Source organism: Aphelocoma coerulescens, chromosome 13 (genome assembly GCF_041296385.1).
Source record: "Aphelocoma coerulescens isolate FSJ_1873_10779 chromosome 13, UR_Acoe_1.0, whole genome shotgun sequence".
NCBI lineage: Eukaryota > Metazoa > Chordata > Aves > Passeriformes > Corvidae > Aphelocoma > Aphelocoma coerulescens.
The window spans coordinates 3,959,323-3,975,845 of record NC_091027.1 but is presented as its reverse complement, the minus strand read 5'-3'; the positions used below and the strand labels follow the sequence as shown (position 1 = coordinate 3,975,845).

The following is a 16,523-nucleotide window of genomic DNA, read 5'->3' as shown; positions in this document are numbered from 1 at the left end:
ATGTACGCCCGCTCCGCAGGGAGGGTGTGTTTGTGCATGTTCATATTTGCCTTATCCACCCTTATCCTGCAGCAACATTTCCAGCCTTTTGTCTCCGTGGCAATCTCAATAGAGGTAAGCTGTGCTGTAAGCCAAGAAGGATGTTTCTTCATCAACGGGAGTCACAAGAAGTTTAGATGTGTTAGATACACCCTCTGCGTCGTTATTTTAAGTGAAATATGTGACAGTTTCCTTCTGAAGGACCACAGAAAATTCCTGCAGGCAAAAGAGCGACTGCACAAACTGCTGTCAGGTTTTCTCTGTGTGCACCTATCAGTGCCTATTTTTGTGCAGTGCTTTTTCACGAGAAAAACTTTGAATGAAATGCTTCCGTAGCAGAAAGGCCCTCCTTTTATTTTTGTGCTTCACCCAAGTAAAATATCACTAAGTTGTAGTGAAAGCAGGAAAGCGATGAACCAGGAAGGCAAGCAAGAGGGCATCCCAGACACTGAAAAGAGTCCTTGGAAATGACAAGGGATGGAGAATCTTTTATGGGATTATGCAAAGAAAATTTACAATTTTTATTTCCCCTAAAAGCCATTAGCTTTGCAGTAATAGACTTTTAGTATGATGATGACAGAATGATTTGAGACCCTAGTGTGGATCCTAGAAAAGTTGAACCCAATCTGGAAATCACTGCTTCATCCATCTGCCCATCTCTACATCAATTCTTTGTTTTACCACCAAAGCATTGCTTTTTGGGACAACCTCCATCAAGGAGAATGAGCACCCCTCTCCCTTTGATTCCCAGAAGAAATGCATGTGGGAGATATTACATTTTAGAAGGGATAAGCCCAATTTATTTATGCTTCTCTTGTGTAGATGAAAAAAAAAACCAATTCAATACTCAAACAGAAGACAAAAGCAAAATAAATTTCATGTACAATACGCCAATGACAGGTCACACTCTCAAGAAACAGAAGGATGCTTTGTCCTTGGATTTTGAAACACTGCTGAAATACTCCTTGGGCTGGCAAAGAGCATTGTGTAACTGAAGACTGAGAGAACACAAGTAGGCAGGAGTAGGCACCACACCTAGGAAGGCATTTATCTTAAAACACTTGAAGGGTGTTAAAGGACGACTCCAAGATGAGAAAAATCTGGTAATAAGTCAGTTGGAGGACTTAGACAAATAGACAGGGACAATGCACATGTTTGAGAAATATGGGGTTTGCCAGCTGAGTGCCCTTGAGAGAGCAACACTTCAGGTGAGGACAGAGCCAGGCATCAGCTCTGGGCACCGACACCAAGGTGTGACCAGGTCTTGCTGACAAGGAAAATGCACCAGGAATACCTTAGGAGAGACCCTCCTGTGTCACCAGTTCTGGCCTCTACCATGTCAAATGTCTGAAGGGTCTGAGCACTAGTGCAGGGCCACTGTCATTTATGTGCAAAGACACACAGCTCTGGGGTTTGAGCATCTGTATTTAATTTTTCTGCCTTTTGAGAGGGAGGGGAGCAAGACGTTGTTCTTGTTCTATCCCAGAGCTTTGGGCACGTAACCTATTCTGCCTGGCATCATCATTCAACAAATCACAAGAAAATGTTTCATGAGACAACACATGAAAGAAGACAGGGAAATGTTGCTGATTTAGTTTATTGAGAAAGAAAATCAGGAGTGAGCTGAGTTCCCCAGAGGGTGAGATGAACTGAGGTGAGATCTTTAGCTGGGATTTGCCAGTGGGGACACTGTGGTGAATTCTCTCGGCACTGATACTCAGCATTTTCCAAAACGTCTTAAAGTGATAGTCCCATTGCTGTCCCTGAAAGCAAGGAGAGGAAAGAATGAATTAAACTCAGAGTTCTGCCTGCTATCATCTGTCTTTTTGATGGCTCCTAGAGATGGTGTCAGATGGGATCCTGCCCCAGAGCCAAGGAACTTGCAGACTCATAATGCCATTTTCTCTTTGATTATTAAGAGATGAATGAAACAATTTAACCCATTCTTAAGACTGAAAATATCTGTGGCGAAACTATAGCGGACTTTCAAAAGTCATTTCCTTTGCAACATGCAAGAAAAACTCCATTAAGGTTAAATGATCTTTGAACCATTCACACTAACAAAGCAGCCATAGATCTTTTTAAGATCTAATTAAAAATATAAATGAATGCTTGGCACAGTGGCTGGCATTCCCTCCTAAAACACAAATCCCTAAACAACAGTGTCCAGCAAACAAAAAAGCAGCAACTGTGCAAACTTGTGCCCACAGGAGGCAAATGATAACACAAATGTCACCCAAGTTTGTACATACACAACTGCGTTGCAGAAGTTACACTTATTGCTGTATGTTGTGTTGTCAGAGCCACAGAGAGGCATGTAGTCAAGTGTGCAGACAGGTTTGGGGTAGTCACTGCAGTCAACCTGCAAAGAGTAAACAAAAATAAAAGAGTCTGATGGGAAGGAGTCAGTAGCACAAGGGCTTGAACCCTGAGCTAGAGCTGCAGTGCTAATGATACCAATCTTACTGAAAGTAATTAACTTCCTTGCACATCTGATATAAACTGAGGTGCCAGTTTCTCCTATGCCAGGAGAATTTAATAATATTAAAATAGATCATAATTTCCTGTTTGAAGAGATGTATATCATAACCCAGTCACAGCATTTCCAAGCAGCAGCAGTTCACTCGGTGAAGGTGCCGTGCTCTGTGTTCCCAAGCTGGCCAGGAAATTAAATGGGAAAACACTGGTGTCTGGAGAAATGTAGTGCTGATCCTCTATAAGGGTCCAGTATCCCTCCTGGAGTCTTAAAACTGGAAGATCAGTGTGTAGCTAGATACTGCAAGAGTTAGATTCTGTTTTCTGGAGCATTGGTGCTGTGCTTGCGGAGGAGCATTGTAGGGCAAAAAATGTGTCTGGGTGCCAGAAGAGGCTGAGCAATTTCAAGGCTTACTGACTACACAGAAATCACACCTAGCTGAGGTACTCCACCTGAAAACAGCTGGAGGCTGGAAGAGTAGAAATCACTCTTCTCTACATTCTCTACTCTCACCCTCTCCTACACAATGCTCACAGCCCCTGCCAACAGCAGGCTCTGCACCAAGTTGTCACGGGCTTGATGGACCATTGGCCTTACCCCAAAAGCCATTCTCTGCTCTTATTCATACTTGTGCCCTGGTAGATTATTTCTGCTACTCTTTTACTGAGCCTTTCCTGAGCAGGCACCTGCTCCTTTCCTGGCATTCACATGAGTAACATTTATTACGTGTAGAGAAAGCAAAATCCGCCCTGTGCTGCAGCTCAGCAGCTGTTTCACTTCTGCAGGATGCTGCTGGTCTGGGGGCTGCTGCAGACACTGGCAGTGCTTCCCCTGACAGCAGCAGGACCAAAACCCAGCCCCTGATCACCCAATTCACTTACTGTAACAATTTCCTTCTTACATTCACCATCAGTCTTCTTGCCAACACTGCTTCCAGCCTCTCTGGGAAGGGAAGAGACCTGCATTAGGGAGCTCTACGAGCAACCTGTTCTGCTGGAACCCCATCACCCAGGAATGCTGAGCATCCCTCAGCATCCCTGTATGGGATACAGGAGACATTCAGCTTAGGTTGTATCCACATGGCTCCAGGCACCAGCTCAGGTGGTGTCACTGCCTGCCAGAGTGCTGGTTTATAGCAAGATGTGAGGGACAGGGTCAGGGTGGATGAGGAGACAAGCTGTGTGACAATGTCAGTGTCCCTTAGGTTAGCTGTTGTCCTCTGCATGGCAGCATCTGCCACACAGACCCTTTTAACTCAGCTGAGAGAAGCATCCTGTGTGAGATCCCCACCCAGCCCTCTACTTCTCTGTCTAGATCAAAGGCACGGCTTTCCTTCTAATCACAGAGGAAAACAAGGTTTAGTCAGGAGGAAAAGTGGAGGGTCAAAGTCCAAGCACCTCACAGACAAGGCCTTGGTAGAAGTCCTGCTACTCAAAAGAGCAGTTCCAGGAGCACTGACCCCACCCCTGGTGCTCAGTACTCACATGTTCCGGGCACAGAGCCGGCACTCGTTGTCGTAGGTGACCCAGTCGGTCCCACAGACGGGGCTGAGGTCTTTGTTGCAGAGCAGCACCACTTTGCCATCCTCACTGGTTGTGTTGGGGTACCTGCTGCAGTCCACCTGGTGAAGGAACAAACAAAGCACTGGTGAAGGCCTTGCTTACAGCACACGAGTAGATCTGGTGAGTGTGTCTGCCTGGCCACGCAGGACACCACCACAGCAGGAAAAAAGCTTTTCTGTGAGTAACTGTGATGACAGCTCACTTGGAGATGACCTGTACAGCTCATCTGTACTCTTGTTTAGGGTTTGAATTATTTCAATAAGCACCTTTGGCCACTCAGAAGCAGGACACACCCCTTGTTTTGCCCTTGGTTTAACTTACAGGGGCAGCTTCCTTGCATTCTCCATCGTGGTCTTTGCTGACATTGGTTCCATATTCTCTGCAGAGGCAAAGACAAATGTTACGAAGTTCAGCAAAGATACTTTGCTACATCAAATGGTGCTAGAATCAATACAAGGGAAAACTGGCTCTTTCTCAGTCAAGCTTTTTTATACATATATTTGAGAAGGTAGTGCCACCCTCTCCAACCAGCTGAGTGGCTGGAGGGATGTAAAACCCTGGTAAGCTTTAGAACCATTTTGCGCAGCTCTGAGCAGAGCATCTCCATCCTTTTGCTGTGATGAGATGTGCTCTCAGAGCCATCACCTGGCTGATCCTTAAGCAGAAAGGAGGCTGATCCTTGAAAGAAAAGCTGAATAAATTACACAAGCAAAAGAAAGACACTGTGTCTAAAGCACTGCCTGAATGCTGTGCTGTGATACCCAAGCTCATTTTGAAGGAATTGACACAGGTGACATGTGACAGATCACTGATTGGGAGCAGTGGTGCTGCCAGGAGCTCTGAGCTGTGCTGCCCGAGGTCCCCATGCAGTCCCCATGCAGCACTTACACGTTGTAGGCACAGAGCAGGCACTCGTTGCTGTAGGTGACTCCATCAGAACCACAGATGGGGCTGACGGCCTCGCTGCAGACCAGCACCTCTTTGCCCTCCTCATTTGTGATGTTGGGATATGAACTGCAGTCCACCTGCCACAGGAATCACACCAACAGCGTGAGAAGACCTGTTATGCTCACAACTCTCATTTTGTGTGGGACACTGGCCAGGTACAACCAGTTCTCACTGCCACAGCACAGGCTTCTGCTGTGGGTCCATCTGGTAACTGGTGAATCCTTCCTCCAGAGATGTCCACACACAGCAGAAGAGGAGGAGGAGGAGGTGGGGAGAGCCTTAACCACACAGCCCCTCAGACGGGGTAATTCAGTGGGGCTCTCTCGTGCTCTCTTGGCATCATTTTATAAAGACTCTCCATTGGTCCCTAGTTCTTCTATTCTTGTGGCCCCTCCAGTGCACTTCTGGTTTTACTTTTTCATTTTTGATACACTGATCATGTTTTTTTCAGAGGACCAAGACTAACCACCCAGTGTGTGGAAGCTGGAGCAGCTCATGGTATTTTAGTCTTTCAGTCAGTTGCCCTTAGGTAGGCTCTGATACCACAGCCTATTGCTATAGTTTAGAACCAGTTATATATTTCCAGCTTAAAGCTTAGACCAATTAAAGTTGCCAAAAAATTAATTAATCCAAAAACTTTGTATCGCTACTGCTAAAACATTATTAACATACAGCATAGATGTAGAGCCAAGAGCAGTATAATTTAGTGGTTTACACTGTAGAATCTGATTACAATTACATGAGTGTCACACTTAGGTGAAAAACAGCTGAGCATCTACAGGCTGGAGGTTTTTCCTATTCCTTTGGTTATGTCTTTACCAGGCCACATACTTGAGAAAAGTGACAGAAAGAAATCTTCCACTCACCTCAATCCCAAAGGCAGTATCTGGAAAAGAAAAGAGAGCAGAAAGTATGAGCCAAAGCCAATATAACAAGACCTCAATTAAAGCTAGAAATATGGATGTAAAATTCCTGTGCGCAGGACCAAGATGAATGATTTCCAGTGATTGTTTTTTGAACTAAATAAACTGTGTAAGGGGTTTTTTTTTCTCTGTGTTGATAAGTATATCAGCATTGCTTATTGCTGGCTGTGATGAAACACCTTTTTGAATAGCTCTGTTATTTTTATTTTCTGAGATAGGTAGGCTTATTAATTGAAAACAAAAGAGCTTTTTCTTCCTTATCTCCTTACATATCCGTTTTGACCCTAAAGCACTGCTGTTACAAATCTGAAAATACACCTGAATCAACAGAGACAAATGCAAATAGTCGCCTACAGGATAAGCAAATACATACAGCATCTGTTGTCAGAAATATGCATTTTAAAGAAGCCGAGTGTGAAAAAAATGTCTTTGGCTTTGTAATTTCATCAGTTGCGAATATGTGGTGAGAACATCAGACTCTGGCTTGTTTTCATCTCTTGCTGTTCCATTAGTAGAAAGAGCATTGCAGGAAATTTGCCAGGGTCTTGCAAAGAATTTGCTTGTGCACTTACAATATTTTCCTTACTAGTTAACAGGAGGTCTGACCCCCTTCTTATGGCCTTATTTCAAGTGTTCATCCATTTGCTGTAATGGTACAAGTCTAAGCAGTGTAATGGTGTTAGAACATCAGCGTACAAAGTGTAACAGCACGAGTTGCCAGCACAGAACTCCACTTGCTGTCACTTATATTTATGACAAACAATCAGCTACAGCAGCGAAGCCATTGAGGACTGTCCTGGAATACACTCCTGCAACCTGCACAATGCCAACCGAGGCAGCAGAGCCCTCTGAAGGAGATTTTCTCTCTTTGAAGCCTCTGTCTTATCCTTTTAAAGACAGCCAGGACTCAGAGACGGAGCCTCTGTGGGCACCTGGAGAGTCACTCACCTGGGATGCAGCAAAGAGCGGAGGAGAGGAGCACCAAAAGCCCTGCTGTGGTCATGGTGGAGGTGTCTGGAGTCTGCAGGCTGCCTGCTCCCACACTGCTCACGAGATGGTCCCTGCAGGGCTGGCTGCAAATATATACAAATGCAATGTCTAAACTGTTCAACTGTAACATAAAACAACCTGCAGAATCTGTCACCAGCACAATGAGGCCGATAATATTTATGGAGGTCTTGACTTTTCAGGTAATGGTCTGCGTCTGCTAGGCAATTGATTTTGGCTGGACACCTGGCTAATAGATCAAGACAAGTATCACAAGTTCTGAGTGGTCAAAAGCAAACAAACAGCCTTTTGGACAAAAGAAACCTCTTTGGGATTCTAGTGGAAATGTAAGGAGCACAAAATACTGATGGGTGTAAACAGCTGATTCTTCATTTGTCTGTTGCAGAGCAACATTCCCCATAATGGAGCAGCTTAGGCACGATGCAGAACCATCCTGTCTGCAGACCAGGCTGAGTCTCTGCTTTCCTTTCTGGTTTTGGGTGGGTTTTCTCCCCAAATTCCCAGATAATCACCTCCTGGTACAAACACAGGTCAGGTGTGGCTTTGCCACCAGCAGCACCAGTTAAGCTTTGTCAGGAAAGTCTGGCAAGACTGTGTCTAACCTGTGAATCCAAAAGTATTTAGCACCAGTTTGATTAAAGCCAAGGCTTCCTGACAGTTTCACTGCCTGGGTATAGAAGGGCTCAGTATAAGACTTGAAAGCAGGTTAAAAATCTGTCAAATGCCACTAAAAATGTCACTTGAACCTTAGCAACAGGGAGCACTTATTTACAGACCCAGTCCCAGTTAAACACACGGATTCAGAGTGTTCCGCCAAGCCGTCTGAAGAACAAAAGACACTGAAGGTTTGGGAACCTATTTACATTGCACCAGCTATGCCTGAAAGTACAGTAGGTCCTTTCCTCTCGCAGATATTTTAGAAAATGATACGCAAAATATAGAATCTGTCCCCATTTCTCTGTCTCACACCACCAGCCTTTGTGCCATCCCTAAATTGCTCCTGCCTAGGAGCAGGTCTGCTCCTCTACTCTTTTAGTAGCTGTAATTTTGCAGGAGTGGGTTCTGCCTGAAACCTGTTTCTCGTCCCTTTCACAGGTTCAAAAGGGCAAGAATACTTGGGGGATTTTTGGGGGTCGTGGGAGCTAAGCATTCTCCTTAGGGAAGACTTCAGAACTGTGGGAGCTGCAGAGCAAAAGGTGCTGCTTTACAGGTGCTGCCTTTAACAAAAAAGGCACCACCCATTAGACAAATGAAATTCATCAGAAATCATCGAAATTCACCTGAAATCATCAAAATTCACCCCGAGCAAATGTGTTGTTGTCTGATCCACCACGGTAGTCTAAAGGGTATATTTTGATCCTTGAATGGATATATTGCATAGTGCATGGACTCGCTTCTCCTGGCACCTCCAGAAGGCCACAGCATGGCTGTGTGGTTATGCAGGTCACATTTTTACCTACAAGAGATGAGATTCTTCACAGGGAAAAGCATCGAAATAATTATGCTGCTGTGATTGTTTCTATAAATTACAGGGAGCATGCATGAATATTTCAGACAGATCTGGCACATCTTCAGGATATATTGTCCTGATGTGTCTTCTGAACAGCATTTCTGGAAGCCAGACACTTTTCCCTGAGCATGTGCAGGTGTTACTGAAGCTGCTCCCCACATGTCACAGTTGCTGCTTTTGCCTGTGCAGGCTCTGCAGAGTTGGAGGGGGCTGCACCTTTCTGGGTTAAATATGAACTTTGCCACTGCCTCCTCCAGCCAAGACCTCTCCAGACCATCCTCACCAGCCTTCCCAGCCCCATCCTGGCATCTTTTGACAGGTTTCCTCCTGCCTGGTGCCCACATGCTGCTCCCTGCCCCAGACAGTGCTGTTCTTTGGGCAGGACCAACCTCTTCTGATGAGTGGAAAGCACCTTCCCACCAAAGTCTGGCATGCGTTACACCAGAGAAAAATTTTCCACTTCAACTGCTGGGTTCAGCACTGGGTCTGGCACTGGCCCCCAGCAGCCCAGATTTTCTCTGACCACCACAATGCCTGTCTGATGTCCAGCAGATCCATTCCTTCTCTCTCTCACCTACAGACACTTCAGGGAGACTCAATTCTGCAACAATTAAATGGTGACTGGGGAACACCTGAGCCACTCAGGTACCCCCCAGGCAAGCCACAAAAGTGACACCCAGAAATCCCCAGGTTTCAGACACTTGCACAGCCTCCAGCCATTCAGCATCCACAGCCTCCCCACCCAGCGTTACAGCTCCAGATTATCCTGCCTCTGATAACAGCATGGAAAAATCCCACAGCTGGCTAAGATCATGCTGTGGGACAGGTTGCTCAGTCCTTAACTACTTCTGGAAGAACAGTTAGAAAGAGGATTTGGTCTGCAATCCTGCCACTGATCTGCTGTAATCCACTTCATTATGGTCTTTTAATCTGCAAACTCGGATGCAGCATATGGCTAACAGCCATTTGGCTAAAGGAAAATCCTCTGTGTGCAGCAGCAGGGCAGAGATCCTACAACAGAGCTGGAGATGGACTTTGGACAAGAGCATGGAATGATAGGACAAGGGGGGATGGAAAGGCTTAAAGCAGAAGGAGGGTAGGTTTAGATTAAACATTAAGGAGAAATTTTTTAGTGTGAGGTCCTGGCACAAGTTTCCCGGAGAAGCTGTGGCTGCTCCATCCCTGGAAGTGTCCAAGGCCCAGCTGGACAGTGCCTGGAGCCATAGGGGAAGATGTCTCTGCCTGTGGCAGAGGAGTTGGACCAAAATGATTTTTAAGGTCTCTTCCAACTCCAAAAATTCTATGATTTTGTAATTGCACATAAGCAAAGGCAGTGCCACATCTCAGGGTGCTGCCTGTTACAGTCCTGAGCACCATAAGGTCTGTGTGCTGGCACCAGGGCAGGATTTGGCCATTATACAACATCCTCTCTCACTTACTTGTGTAATTTCTTGTTTTACATTTCCCATTACTGGTTTTTCTCAGTATCGATTCCATATTCTCTGGAAGAATCAAAACTGAGGCTGGAAAATTTTCTTAGCAGATATGCTACTTCTCAGCATAAATAACACATTGATAAATGAATGGCAAATCATTTAATACACTTTTCTAAACACTCCTGGGGTTTGTCACATTATTTAATTAACAAATAACTGCTGTTAAAGTGGGAAATAACGATTAGTTTTAGCTCTTTCATGAAATGCCTCTAATCACTCCAAAGTGCCTGCTAGACACAATTCAGGCTGCCGTTTTCATCTCTGGCTTTCTTTTGGCCACAGTGTGGCCAATAATTATTTGCACTGAGCCACATGCCTGGAGAAACCAATGCAGCACAAATGGAAGCTCTGCCTCTTACCCGGTGCCCGAAGGCCTCATTTGAACTGAGCAATAAAGCAAACAAAGCCACTGATATGATTAAAACATCTCAGTATCAAAATGTATCCATGTGTTTATGAACTTATTGAATAGAACTTGATCCAGGTAATGCCAGTGCTTTCCTGAACTAATAAGACCGTGTGCAGAACTTTGTACCCTGCAGGTGAAGGCTAACATGGTTTCACATTACTTATGCAATGAATTAAATGTGTTGGCCCCACTACAAGGGCAAATGTTGACACACGGGAGCGAGTCCAGCAGAGGCAGGCAGGCTGCCCAGGGACAGGGCCACAGGGCATTCCAGGAAACCTAGAGGAGCTGGGCTTCTTCACCCTGGAGAATAGATGGCTGCTGGGATCACACTGCTATCTGCAGCTCCTGATGGGGTTAGAGATAAGGGGGAGCCAGAGGCTTCTCTAAGTTGTAGGGCAAAAGGATTAAATTCTGTACGAATGTGAGGAATTGTTCCTTGCCATGATGATGATCAAGCACAGAAAGCAGAGAGGTCATGCATGTCCTTCCTCAGTGCTATTGAAAACCCAGCTGAGAAAGAAAGGCCGTGGGCACTCTGACTTGCCTTTCACTTTGGCCTTCCTTTGAGCAAGATTTGAGCCAGAGACCTCTGGAGAGCTCTTACAACCTGAGTTATTTTACTTGTACTTATATAATTCTCTCTCCTATAAGTAGTTGTTACTAATAAAAAGACCACAATATTTCTCTATGGCCCAGGAGAGTCTTCTCAGAATTTTCTTACAGCCTTTATACTAAAGGGTCACAGGTAAGCTTTACAAAGAGCTCCCAGAATGTTTTTACAAGGGATGACCAGTACTATGCACAACAGAAAGAGTGGATTGTAGTTATTGTTAAAACAAACCCACATGCTAAACCATCCAAGTTGTAGGACATTATTAGCTCTCAATGATATTAAAGTCTCCTCACTTCTGCAGGAGCCCAGCACTTTGCCACCACAACCCTTCCCTAGAGGAGCATCAGCATTCGAATCTCCAGAAAAGTTATCTGCACCACAGAAAATCAGCTGCCAAAACATCATCCACTTCCCAGCTGTGCTGCAGCCTGGACCAGACGTGGGTCTCAGCAGCAGCAGCAGCTCTGAGGACACCCCTCCATTCCTCACCTCCCCGGCTCGTGCTGTGCTCCAGCTCTGAGAAGTTTCTGGATGATAAGGACAGCAGGTCTGGGCTCCATTGCAGAAGGCAGGAGTTACTCATGAGAAAGCAGGAAAATGCTACAATGAACATCAGAAAAAGGAGGCAGCAAACAACACAATTTGGCTGGACACTGACCCCGGTTATTGCTCTTTGAAGTGAACGTACTGCAGGGAAGGTGAGCTGGAGGTAACACAGGGGTATTAACCTGCAGCTGATCAGAGGAACAGGAAATCATTGGTTTAATCAGTTTCCCTAACACTTCAGTGATCTCAGCTCTGCATCACTGAGCACTCGTCTCATCTTTGCCACAGCCCAGGCAGGAACGACAAGGAGGTGGCTGCCGGGAAGTGGCAGCTGACCCAGGATTGACACCATTCATGGCTGCCTGGCAGGACAAAGTCAGACAACTTCACTGCTAGGGCTGGGAAAGTCTCCTTCAGGAGCTGAGCTCAGGAGAAATCTTCCAAAGGTAGAAAGAAAAAAGATAAAATTCAATAGATTTTTATCTGCAATGAGGCATTATTTATAGTTCAACGCACAGTTAAAATAGAACGAATAAGCATGTTCAGCTATGAAAGCAAATTGCTTTGAGGTTATATAAACCAGGGGAATAGCTGAACACATTCTCAAACTATGTAGCAGCACTCACATCACCAGAATAGCACACAGCAGGGGGACTGTGGCTGTGTCCCTCGGATTTCAGGCAGCTCCATGACCCACCAAGGAGTGGCACTGCCGAGAGAGGCTGAGAGGCAGAAGTAAGATATTTTAACTGACTGACAGGCAGGGCTGGGAAAAGTGATCTGGTGTAGCTGGGATGAGCACTTGCTGCATGTTGAGCAGCACAGAGGAAAGTGAAGGCCTCAAGGAAGATCGTTTGATCCTTGGACAGCTGCATTGCAGAGTTTGTGTACAGAGGCAAAACCATCCCGGCTGCGACTGCAGCACAAAATCTGTGGCCAGGCTGGCTGGGGAGCCAGGTTATCGTCTCACATGAAGCACAGGGATCATCTCTTCACAGTGAGCTGCCAAGTCTCATTAATTTATCATCGGGACATGCCTCCAGTGCTCACTCCCCTCGGTTCTGTTTTGTAAGATTGACAGATATGTCTATAGATCACAAAGTGTTCTTGACAAGAGGGTAATTAACCTTCAATGTTTACATCTCCTTCCTCTTGGTAAGTAACACACAATTTGGGGATTCGGGCTGGTCTGGCTGCAAATTAGTTAGTTTCCTTTCATGGTCTTGATCAGAGCCCAGAAGGAGTGGACTTTTCTGAGCTCTACATGGAGCAGTAGGTAACCAAGGAAAAATTTCCTTGGGTAAATGGCCAAAGCCTTGGACTCAGGGCTTTTGGACCAGCACCAGCTCTGCAATCATCCATAAGTCTGTAACTCCACAGCCCTCTGGGTCTGGATCTGGGATTTGCTTCATGCAAGCTGAGGCTCTGCCAACTTGGGGGAACCAGGGGTGAAGAAGTTTATACACAGATAGTGACATGTAGCAGAGGAATTGCTGTAAAGGGGGGTTTAAGTTAGATAAACATGTCAGAAGTATGTGCCCCTGCACAAATCCCATATTGGAGGAAGCAACCAGGAGTGCCACCATAACCTGCAGGCATCACCCTGCCCCAAGGAAGATCGGGGTATCACATCCCCATGCAAACCTTTTTTTCCATGTGACACCACAAGATAAGGTGATGCAGAGCAGAAGCAAGCAGAGCACCAAACAGAACATGCTCCCAGGTCTCACCTTATCAACGAACAAACCAGCAAAAATGCACACGAAGAGCAATGTTTGGAAAAGGCAAGTGAAGGTGTGTGCTTTCCTGTATGGGAATAAAACCAGGAACCCCTGGGATATGGGATGAATGAGGGTTGGGTTTTTAAGAATGATTTTGTAAATAAAACAGCAACAAGAGAGAGGTGCAATAGGCTAAGAATGAGAATTCCCTGCTCTTCCTGGTGGGAACAGCAGGGAGGAGAGGGGGAGAGGCAGGATATATCATGGTGCTATAGCTTGAACACTTGGCTGAGAGAGGATGGACTGGATGGGAAGAATTTCTATAGCTGAGGGATTATTAGCATCATAACCACTGAACACATCTTCATTATTAACATCAAAAGAAAGGGCAACAATTTCATTTATTCTGCAGAGCTGAGCTTTAATGAGACCACTGGCTGATTCTTTGCATCTGGGCATGGGTGAAGCACAGTTGGTGCTGACAGAAAGGAACATGATGCCAAATTACAGGATTTTACCGTTTTACAGTAAAAGTGAGGTAGGCAGCAGGAATTCTACCATCTTTGAACTATTGCAGTAGCAAAGTAACCCAGTTATTTATTTATTATGTTACACATGCATGACAACTGCTATATTATACATGATCACAGGACCCCTACGTCCCCTGGTTTGGGCACTGTCCCATTTGCAACCTGACAAAACATTCTTATCTCAGAAGAGCTGAATGCACTGATCTCTGAAAAGGTTTTGTGTGCCTCCTGCCGCCTCTTCTGGTCTTGAAATGGGTTATTCTGCACTTTCCTGCTGCTGTCAGGGGAGGTTGTTTGTGAATGCTTCCATAGCAAAGAAATATTTCTGCTACTTGTCTCATATTTTGCATCATTTTGCCATCCTTCTCTTCCTACTTTGGAATGCAGCCTGTGGAGAACAGCAATATTAGAAAGCCTGTGTTAAATCCCTGCCAAATAAAATATCAACAGAAGGTATATGCATCACTTACGTCCAATCGTGCACTGCCTGCTCAGCATCCGGCTGACACTGTTTGGGATGCTGCCACAGACAGCAATGGGAGTTCAGGATGCTTCTTCATTTGCCTTCCTTCTTAGTCACTGGGGTGGCTGCTGTTCCCAAGGCCCTGAGTGCCCCATGTTCTCTGAGCAAGGGAAAGTTTGCCATTAGGGACTCAGTGTGACCATTTTCCCAAAGGGGCACAAGTGCTGGAAATGTACATAAAAATCCCAACTGATGCAAGTGAAGGAGAGTTCATCTGAGTTAACCACCAACAATGAAGTGGTTTTACTGTCTCTGACTATTATAAACCTATCAGTCAACAAACCTCTGCCATCTGAATGTGCTGCATCATTTGAATTTCCACTCCAGATACTTTCTTCAGCTATTTTCTTTTCTCTGCTAAATCTTCATGATTTACCCGCAAGCACAAATAGCAAGTGGAGAGGGAGAAAAGGAGGATAAATTGGAAAAGCACAGGGAGAGGCCAGGGGCTAGGGAACTGTCACTCAGAAAGCATGTTCTTTCCATCGGAATGACACTTTATAGGCACAGATCCCACATTCACTGGTGTAAGTGGAACCATCTGTGCCACAGATCTGCTCCAGCACTTGGTCAGGGGGCCCTGACTGGCCATCCTCAGCAATGGCCCTGGGGCACGGGCTGCAGCCCAGCTTTAAGGGGAACAGGGAGAAAGAGCTCAAAGCACTACATCCAAACATTCCTCATCCTTCAGGGGGCTTGAACAAAATTAATGTTTTACTTCTACGCATGAAAAATAGGCAGGAAGCAGCACACTGTATGAACACTCATTCTTTGCAGTTTCACGTTATGTTTAAAATCATGGGGCCTCACCTCAGCTGGTGAAAATCTGGAAACCCCTCCTGGGCTGTGTGGATGTCTGCCAGCTGGAGACAGGCTCCTTCCACTGCTGCTCTCTGCTTTTTGCCTCTCTACTCGTTGATCCGCGGAGAGCACGCAACCAGAGCCCAGGGCATGGCAAAGAATCAAATAAAACTGTATCAAACATTAAATTACAGCAAGAGAATGAACATGTCGGAGTGTGAACATATTGATGGATCAAATGGGTGCATACCAGGGCTATATATTTCTTTAAACACAGAGGCCCAAGGAAATTTTTTAAGTTCCCAAACTATTTTCTTTGCCGACTGTCAGTTAAATAGGATGGTGCAACTGATACAATAAGTTTGAATAATTATTTCTGGATTTTTTTTTTTGAGGAACATATGGTTATAAAAATGCTTTTAAAATCATTTAAATATTCTTCTGAAATGAATATTTAAAAATCAGTGGGATGAGCCTTGTCACTCTCCAGCATCCTTCAAGAGAGTGACAGAGTGTCTGAGCCCATCCACATGCCTCACTAACAAATCCAGTACATGAAAAAATAGCAAAACCAAGGAGAATTATCAGCAGGCATAATTTTGAAAGGCACTGATTTTTTTGATAGTGTTTGAATGAAGTTTAGGTAGAGCCACGCTCAAGGAAAAGTTGTGGGGGTTTTTTTTTCGTGTTGCAGATGGGTGAGTGCTGATAAAAGGTGAAAAAAAAAAATTCCCAGCTCAATATGAAAAGAGTAAGTATTGTTTTCTACATTCCACTTCTCAATCAAAATTTAAATGATTCGCCTCATTCTTCCCCCTCTTTGTGTTGCAAGAAAAATGACTGTAGACTCAGAAAACATTGATAACGCTATAAAGATAAGTCAGACAAACAAGGAAAGAGAGAGGACATTTATATTTTTAAAACACTGCCTCTGTGATATGTTCTGGTACATTTACAGGTCACAGATCCTGAGGCTGGATCGTCATCAGTGTGAAACACATCAAAGTCGGTCCAGCCTTGGCAGCTCCGGCCCCGCTCCTCGGAGCCGAGGGCTGAGCTGTGAGGCAGCATCTGGAGTGGCACCAGCTGCATTTCAGCACTACATTTGAGATGCCTCGTGTTGCAGCCACAGCAGGCACTGCAAAGTCATTTCTCCCTTGGCTGCATCCTTGACTGAGGATATAAGGCCTCTTCTGTTCATGGCAAGAGTGCAGAAATAAGAGTCCATTGAAGCAGGACTAAGCCCGTGCTTGCATCTGATCCTTCCAGTGCCTCTTTCCAGGTTAAGAACCAAGCTTTCATAGCATGACTGCAGAATGGTTTTTGAGGCAAACTTGATGATTTTGTAGCTGCTCAGGCAGCTCAAGGTGAGTAAGAAAGCCCCAGGGCTCTGCAGCATCACGCACCTGAGCAGG

At 45.3% G+C, this 16,523-nt stretch overlaps 1 protein-coding gene across 2 annotated transcripts; it reads right to left on the bottom strand.

Moving 5' to 3' along the window:
- Positions 1-1,631: 1,631 nt before the first annotated feature.
- LOC138118137 (ovomucoid-like) lies at positions 1,632-11,558 on the bottom strand. Of its 2 annotated transcripts, XM_069028972.1 has the most exons (10): positions 7,733-8,121; positions 7,469-7,558; positions 6,897-7,021; positions 5,892-5,911; positions 4,966-5,102; positions 4,399-4,456; positions 4,000-4,136; positions 3,397-3,457; positions 2,292-2,401; positions 1,632-1,802 (listed from the first exon to the last, which is right to left on the bottom strand). In XM_069028972.1, the coding sequence occupies exons 3-10, from the start codon at positions 6,949-6,951 to the stop codon at positions 1,757-1,759; spliced, it is 624 nt and encodes a 207-aa protein (XP_068885073.1). In that variant the 5' UTR covers positions 6,952-7,021; positions 7,469-7,558; positions 7,733-8,121; the 3' UTR covers positions 1,632-1,756. The 2 variants fall into 2 exon arrangements, with proteins under 2 accessions (XP_068885073.1, XP_068885072.1); XM_069028971.1 differs by lacking the exons at positions 7,469-7,558; positions 7,733-8,121 and adding an exon at positions 11,477-11,558.
- Between the last annotated feature and the right edge of the window lie 4,965 nt (positions 11,559-16,523).

Bases quoted from the DNA above. Each gene is read 5' to 3' on its own strand.
- LOC138118137 (XM_069028971.1), bottom strand. From the start codon at position 11,547: ATGGAGCCCAGACCTGCTGTCCTTATCATCCAGAAACTTCTCAGAGCT. The intron at 7,022-11,476 runs GTGAGGAATGGA...ATATATTTGCAG, and splicing joins GCACAGCACGAGCCGGGGAG to CCAGCCCTGCAGGGACCATC. The intron at 4,137-4,398 runs GTAAGTTAAACC...TTCCTTCACCAG, and splicing joins AATGCAAGGAAGCTGCCCCT to GTGGACTGCAGCAGGTACCC.